The sequence below is a fragment of the Mobula birostris genome, chromosome 7 (genome assembly GCF_030028105.1).
Source record: "Mobula birostris isolate sMobBir1 chromosome 7, sMobBir1.hap1, whole genome shotgun sequence".
NCBI classification, from domain to species: domain Eukaryota; kingdom Metazoa; phylum Chordata; class Chondrichthyes; order Myliobatiformes; family Myliobatidae; genus Mobula; species Mobula birostris.
In genome coordinates, this window is record NC_092376.1 from 69,157,774 (window position 1) to 69,166,299 (window position 8,526).

The following is an 8,526-nucleotide window of genomic DNA, read 5'->3' on the forward strand; positions in this document are numbered from 1 at the left end:
TGGTAGCAAAAGATATTGGTTTCCCCCTTCTTTTCAAGTACAATTCATCCCTGTTGAACAGGTCACTTCTACCCCAGAAGAGTTCCCAATGATCTGAGAACCTGAATCCCTACCCCTTTCACCAGCTCTTCAGTCACACATTCACTTGGCCTGTCCTTCTATTCCTGAACTAACTAGCCATAGCACCGTGAGTAATCCGGAGATCACCACTCTCGAGATCCTGCATTTGTTTCTTATCTAACTCTGTATATTCATTCTGCTGGATCTTATCTCTTGTTCTACCCATGTCATTTGTACCAACGTGCACAGCTACCTCTGGCAGCTGCTCAGAGATGTTCTTAACCCATAAGTGGGGAATTTAGATTTATCAGAAAGTCAGCATAGACACAATGGGCTGAGTGGCCTTCTAATTTATCCTGAAATGTACTAAAATTATTATTTTAAAAAATTGAGACGAATTAAGTTTTCTTAAAGATTGTAATTTGTCACTTTGTGAATGTCTTTAACAGCCCCCTTGTGGCACGAATGTTAAATGACCAGTTGATGCTATTGGAGAGATCCTTCATTCATCCTCTGGGATTACCAGGGAGACCCTTCTACAGGTAAGAACTGTGAGCCTTGAATGATGGCCCCATTATCTGGTTCTTTTTATCACACTCATCTGCTGTAGAAATAAACTCCTAAATGGACAGTTGCTTGCCATTTCAGTTGATTCATAGGAAGTTTAGTCAGTCACTATATTCCCTTCATTGCTTTTCAGCTTGTTAAAATGACTTGAATTATTTGCTTAATCCAGTATTTAGTCAACTTAATGGATCTTTGTTTTAAGTTATATTTTTCTTTAGTGACCTCAACTAACTATAATGGATGAATAATGCGTTTAGCTTCATAGGAGAATAGTTGGAGCTGTATAGGAAATTCTAAATAGGCCCATATCTTACTATAAATAAGGGTGGAGACCATGCCTTTAATTAGTTGACCACATATGGTGACAAGGTGAGATGAGATGATTGTGTGATATCTCAATCAAATTTTGTGATGACATTGCTACAATTTACTAACTGATTTGATGTACATTCATTAACTACTCTACTTTTATGGAGTAATTCCTGGATCCCTGGAAATATTGCTGCTGTTTGTTTCCTCTGTTCTTTGAGCAGACTGAATTTTCTGAACAAACTGAGCTTGTAGAAATATAGAAAACCCACAGCACAATACAGGCCATTCAGCCCACAATGCTTTGCCGAACATGTACTTTAGAAATTACCTTGGGTTACCTATAGCCCTCTATTTTTCTAAGCTCCATGTACCTTTCCAAGAGTCTCTTTAAAAAAAACCCTATCGTATCCGCTTCCATCACCATTGCCAGCAGCCCATTCCACACACTCACCACTGACATCTCCTTTGTACCTACTTCCAAGCACCTTAAAACTGTGCCCTCTCGTGTTAGCTATTTCAGCCCTGGGCAAAAGCCTCTGACTATTTACATGATCAATGTCTCTCATCATCTTATACATCTCTATCAGGTCACCTCTCATCCTCCACCGCTCCAAGGAGAAAATGCCGAGTTCACTCAACCTTATAAGGCATGCTCCCCAATCCAGGCAACATCCTTGTAAATCTCACTGCACCCTTTCTATGGTTTCCATGTCCTTCCTGTAGTGAGGTGACCAGAACTAAGCACAGCTGTGGTCAGCTGTTTGCTGTGAATAATAATCCTTCTCCATCTCAAGTTCGGTAGCCGATACAATATTGTCAATGCTCTGTAGCTGGCTTGGGTTTTAGTGTTACTGAGAGTTACTGAAAAATGTGAGACAAGGACACAGGAAGATGCAATAGCCAGCCAGTCCAGAACAAAAATCTGTCTATTTAAAAAATGTTAGTTTTATATAGTACGTATATTTAAATAGAACACAAGAAAATGGAGACACATGGTCCTCAAGCCTGCCTGACATTCAATATGATCAAGGCTAATCTATGCTGGCCTCAACTCTCTTTTTTCTGTACTGGTTCCCAATAACTTCCAATTCCTCAGTCTTTCAAATATTTCTGCCTTAAAAATATCCAATGATCTGATCTCCTTCACCCCCAGGGCAGAGAATTCCACAGATTCACAAAGTGACAAATTACAGATTCTCATTAAGAAATTTCTATGCAACTCATACCAGCCCCCTTTTTTCTTCTCTCCCCTTGTTTGTGACTTATTAGTGGAAGCTGCTGTATTTCTAAAGTGTGACCTCTACTGCCAGCCAGCTCTTTGCACCATATTCCTCAGTAAAATATTCCAAGCCCAATTTTATGTTCTTCACCCAAACCACTTCCACTTCCTGAGTAAATAAGGAAGTCAAAGCAAAAACAGTAGAGGGGACAGGAGTACAAGTAGATTGTATAGGATGAACTTGCAGGCTCTCTGATGCTACTTCTGGTCACATTTGATGTTACGGGCTGTCACTGTCACTTCACTTCACTTCTAAGGTTTAACTCCTTGATCTGTGTTTGGACCAAGGCTCTGACAAACTGGAATTAAACATCAAGCTGATGATTAGATTGATAGGAACACCTGCTGACTAGATTTACTGGGCAATAATGGCCAATTTGAATTGTATTGCTCTTGAATATCTGAACAATCTTGCAAATTGTGAGAGGTAACAATACTGGAACTTTGGATTCATAGCTAGTTCTGGAGCACAAGTTTTTCATACCCTTGTACATTAACCAAGAATAGACCACAAGATATAGGAGGAGAATTAGGTCATTGCCCATCAAGTCTGTTCTGTCATTTCATCATGGCTGATCCAATTTTCCCCTCAGCCCCAATCTCCTGCCTTCTCCCTAAATCCCTTCTTGTCTTGACCTATCAAGAATCTATCAACCTCCACCTTAAATGTACATAAAGACTTGGCGTCTACAACTGCCTACGGCAAAGAATTCCACAGATTCACCACTCTCTGGCTAAAGAAATTCTTCCTCATCTCCATTCTAAAAGGACACCCCTCTATCCTGAGGCTGTGTCCTCTGGTTTTAGACTCTCCCAGCATTGGAAAAATGCTCTCCACATCCACTCTAGCAAGGTCTTTCACCATTCAATAGGAATCATTGAGGTCATCCCCTCATAGCAGAGGTCAGTAGACCAGGCAGCACCTATGGAAAAGAGTAAATAGTCACTACAAAAGTTCACCTTGTATTACGTTTGAGTAGCTTCCAACCTGATGGCATGAACAGCGATCTCTCGAACATCTGGTGATTGCCCTTCCGTTCCTTATAGGATAAAGAAAATATAGGCAAATGGATTAGGGAAGCAGCAGGCAAAAGAGGTTGTGGAAGAGAGTGGTAGCTTACTGGATGTAGGGCTGTTAAGCGGAAGCTGCTGCTCTGTTATCAAGGCATGCTCAAAGACCTGACAAAGGAGCACCAGACTCCAATGATGATGGCAATGATTCATCTGCCCTACGAAATGTAATGTGGTTAGTTTTCATATTTCTGTATGCATCTGTCCACTTGGGTGTAGAGCAAACATGGGGAAGAATGCTTAGCTGTAAATGAATAATCTTTTCTTATATGTTCTTTTAAGTTAATTGATTGAAAAACTATGTGAACTCTTACGGGTTTTATGATCACACCTGTTGAACCCTTGGACCCAACTCATTCATTAATCCCAGCTTAAGGAACTCCCTTAGGTGCTGCAAAACAGTCCAACTATTTGAAAGTAACACACAAAATGCTGGAGGAACTCAGCAGGCCAGGCAGCATCTGTGGAAAAGTGTACGCAGTTGACATTTCAGGCCAAGAATCTTCATCAGAACTGGAAGCAAAGATGAAAAGCCAAAAGTAAGAAGGTGGGGGAGGAAAGGAAGCAGTACAAGGTGGTAGGTGATAGGTGAAGCCAGGAAAGGGGGAGCGGGTGAAGTAAAGAGCTGGGAAGTTGGTGCAAGAGATAGAGCTGGAGAGGGAGGGATCTGATAGAAGGGGACAGAAGACCATGGAAGGGAAGGAGGAGGAGCACCAGAGGGAGGTGATGGGTAGGTAACAAGATGAGGTGAGAGAGGGAATCAGGAATGGGGAATTTTGAAGGGAGGGGCAATAACCAGATGTTCGAGAAATTGATGTTCATACCATCAGGTTTGAGGTTACCCATACGGAATACAATGTGAACTCTTGCAGTGACTGTTTACTCTTTTTCCATAGATTCTGCCTGCCCTGCTGAAATTCTCCAGCATTTTCTATGTGTTGCTTTGGATTTTCAGCATCTGCAGATTTTCGCATGTTTGTATTCCAACTATGTCAAATATTCTTGAAATATCCACAAACAGCATTGTTTTGCTTCATTGACCAACGCCAGACCAATGACCAATCATCAATCCAGATGAGTGAAAATGATGGGTAGAAGCACCAATGCATGACTTCTCCTCTGCAGAAATGAGCAAAAGGAGATAAAGCTCCAGTTTACACCCTTTTCTCTCCACACAGTACCAGAGCTGCAGGAAAATGGGTGGATTGTAAACAGCAAAAGAAACTCAAGTGCTTTTCATATGGTTAAAAAGTGTTTGTTGTATTTTGCAGGATCATTGTCAAATAAAAAGTGAATAACATTTAGGCATGAAAGGAAATGGCAGGGCAGATGATGAAAGGCTTGGTTCAAGTTAATTTGCAACTGTGTCCTAATACTGAGAGAGGGTGGGGAGATTTATGGAAGGAATCCCAGAGTATGGGACACACACAGCAGAAAGAGGAGTAGTCAATTGTGATAAACATGTACAGTGCTTGCACTCATCCATGGACAGTGGCCAGTAATTTGGAAGTTTGGTTGGTCACTGAGCTTGGCAAAATATTTGCAGACATTTTGACTCCGATCGAGAAGCCATCAGCAGTGCGCAGTTGAGGCTGCTGTCTCCTTAGAATGACTGCTTATATACACATCTGGGGTCCAAATGGATTCTGATTAGACATTGTGATCTGGTTGGCTGGTTCAGAACACTGCTATACAGTTTAGCAGTAGAAATTCTGATTGGTTTCAAGGGAGGTCCACTGGAAGTGTTTGGTTTGCTGTCGACATTGAACTTGGATACAAGCTAATACACTCCCACCGACACTCTGAGATGATGCCTTCAACTGTGCACTGATGGCTTCTCACTTAGAGCCAAAATGTCTGCAATCTTTTTGCCAAGCTAAGCGATCAACCAAACTTCTGCTAACCAATTTGAGTTAGTTGCCAGGCACAGCTCAGCGCAGAGATGAGTAAACCTCGTGGAGCAACAAGCTGAACACCCTGACCTTCTCAATCTGGCCCGGCCCTTACATTGACAAAGCCTCAGGTTGTTATTTGCTCTCAACCCCAGACCGTGCCGCCTCAATATGCTCTCAGGCTCGGGCCTCGTTGCCTTGCTTCAGCCTGTACTCAACCTGTCCAATTTGGCCTGGTGCTTAAATTGGTCAAGCTTCAGGTCCTTCCTCACTCTCAGGCCCCACTGCCATGACTCAGTTTTGCTGTGTCAAATCGTGTCCAAGTCTGCTCTGGTAATGGTCAAACATTGGTTCATTCCCTGCTCTCAGTTCCAGGCCCCACCATCTCGATTCGGCCTATATACGCCCTGCTGCAACTGTCCTGCACCTTTGAGACTTCAGTTCACACTGCAAAAATGCCAGATCGTACGGGCAGTTCAAAAGCTCAAATCCGAAAAGGAAGTTGCAGGCTATTGATTGCAGTGTTCATAACCAATAAAAAGCGTGATTAATATGGTAATTTAGTTTTGTTTGCTACCAGCTGTGCCTCACCAGCACCATTTTAGACTTTCCTTTATGATATGCATTTTGTATGCATTAATCCTCATGAACTATGATTAACTGATCCCCTGGTAGTGAATGACATCTTAATTCTCAAATCAAGATCAACCAAACTGTCTTCATCCCTGATCTATATTACTCATAGTGTAAGCTCAAATGATGAAATTTAGATGTACTTTCACTCTTAGAATACTGTAACGGTGAAAGCAGGGAGATGATGCATTTCTTACACCAGAAGCTCAATAGACCAGTTGATTGATCTTTACTTGACAATTATTATTTAACAGCACAATATAAAATTCATAATCTATCATTTAAGATTATCAAAATTATCAGTTCACTTTAGGAATGTAACTCAAATCATTTGGAAGAGTAGATGTAAATATAGGCTTTACTAAAACGCAAATGAATTCATGAATACATTTTGCAGTGAATATGAGAACTAAGGCTAAAGCCTGAGTTCATTGAATATATTCAATATATAATGGCTACATTTTTAAGTATAGGAAATGTGAGACTTGTGTGGAGTGATTAGGAAAAGGAAGGCCAGGTGTGATCAGATTTACAATTGTTTTGGATGGAGAAGGCTTGAAGCTCCAATGACCTAATTCTTTTGTTCAAACATGAGTCTCCATTGTTCTCATTAATGCATCTCTACTTTTCAAGGAATAATGTCCTCGTTCTGCTCCATTGATTGGATTTTACTAAATATCCTTATTATTATTTTAGTCTGGATTTATTTTACCTGGTGCTGTTGGTATGGATATTTTCAACAATAACTTTGTTGCTACAAGTATATTTTTAAAAAGATTTAATTTATGTGAACTTTAAATCCAGGTTGTTGTGTTCTGGTAGTTTAATTCTGTTAACTTGGAATGTTATCTAAGCACCACTAATGTATGTCAAATTCTGACAATGCTATTTGATAGATGTGGCATTTGATTTTTTAAAACATTTCTTTTCTCTCATAGGCATATCATTTATGCTCCTAGTGCCCACAATAAGTATGCAGGAATACCCTTTCCAGGAATCTATGACGCACTCTTTGACATAGCATATGTTCCAGACCAATATAAAGCCTGGCAAGAAGTGAAAAAGCAGATTGCTATTGCGTCCTTTACAGTGCAGGCTTCTGCTGAGACATTAAAGCAAATGTAATTTACTTTTATGACGAAATGATCTATATGGATGGTATGCAAAACAAAGTTTTTCTGTGTTTTAGTGCACATGACGAGAACAATTTACTTTGAGATGCTGTGGAAAATAAATTAGAAATGGAGCTAAAGATGTACTATTAAGCCCATCCTATCTTGATTAACCATTTGAGAATATTAATAAATCAAATGAAGCCATCTTTCACACAAAACCAATTATTTGTTCATTATTCTCTATAATGTACTCTCAGACGTGCTAATTATCATGTTTTGTTTTAGATGGATCATATTAAAAGCTAAGCTTTGTACACAACAGGATAATTCAGGCTAAATATGTTAATGTTTACATAGAAACATAGAAAATTATAATCTACTTTCTAAATCACAGAAAACATGTCTTATTCATATGTGGTGAGTAGGTTTCCGAAATCGCAATCAGTATTCAAATGCCAGAACCGTGAACATCTAACAGTTTAAAATAGCAGCAACTCTGAAACTTGTGAATAATATCAATTTTATGTTTAAGTTCAGTTGAATATATCCAGCTGACCTTGCATCATAACTATCAGAATGCTTGCTGCTATTATTTCTCTCCGTGTCTTGTGGTGCATCGGGCAGCAACTTTGCTGTTTCTTTTAGCATTTTGTCTGTTTTCTTTTATGAAGCCAAGTTGCTAGCTTGATGCTCTGCCCGGCATGGATGGAAAGCGTGCAAGGAGCCAGCCAGATTCTAACCTAGGGCCACTCACCTCGTCATGGCTGATTCCATTACACCACCAGCAGTATCAGAATGTTTATAGCCTCAATACTATGTACTGCTTTTAGTTATTTAATCATGTTGCTGTAAAACTCAGAAATCCAGAGTTTGACCTTCTCTAGTTTATTTGTATGTTTAAATATATTCCTCATTTACATAAAAATTGGTATTTTGTTCAAATTGTGAAATGTGACTAGTATATTTTCATTTGAATTTTTACTGTCAATCATTAAACATGATACTTGGGTTTGGTAAAATTCATTTGGTTGGTGACATGCATAAAATATGGCTTATAGCTTTCTCTTCGTATATCTTGAGAGGTGTCTTGATTGCATCATTTCAGTAGATATTCAAGATAATAACAATTGCTTGAAATAATCAACAGGCAGCATATGTGGAGGAACAATTGAAATTTCAGGGTCAATGACCTTCATTAGAACTGGAAATTTGAGAAAACCTGTTTTAGGAAGGGAAGGGATAGAAAAAACTGAATCTGGGGAGACCAAAGTTGTCCAGGTGACACAATGCTTTCAGATGAAGGTGGTTATTCAGAGAGGCAAGATATTTATTTTTAAAAAAAACATGCTGGAATTGTGGGACAACAAATCAGGCATCATCTCTAGACAGGGAGCGTTACGGTTGGATGACTTCACAACTGAGCCAGGCAATTCTAATACAGGCAGGAAAGTTTGGTTATTTCTTCAGCGGTTTGAACGGGGCACGACTGTGCAAGTGCGTGGAGGTCAGCTAGTGAGAACAGCAAGAAGAGTTTAAAAAGAAGACAGATTTATACAGGGGGCGGCAGAGTAGGAAGGCTTTGGATCAACAGGGCTTC

At 39.9% G+C, this 8,526-nt stretch overlaps 1 protein-coding gene across 1 annotated transcript in view; it reads left to right on the plus strand.

Annotated features, from left to right (window-relative positions):
• Nucleotides 1–7,830, plus strand: part of naalad2 (N-acetylated alpha-linked acidic dipeptidase 2) — a 104,563-nt gene extending 96,733 nt beyond the window's left edge. Inside the window, exons 18-19 of the mRNA XM_072264360.1 lie at nt 510–602; nt 6,753–7,830. Of these exons, the coding sequence (XP_072120461.1) occupies nt 510–602; nt 6,753–6,939 (280 nt within the window). The 3' untranslated portion in view covers nt 6,940–7,830. The remainder of the gene's footprint in view (nt 1–509; nt 603–6,752) is intronic.
• Nucleotides 7,831–8,526: the final 696 nt, after the last annotated feature.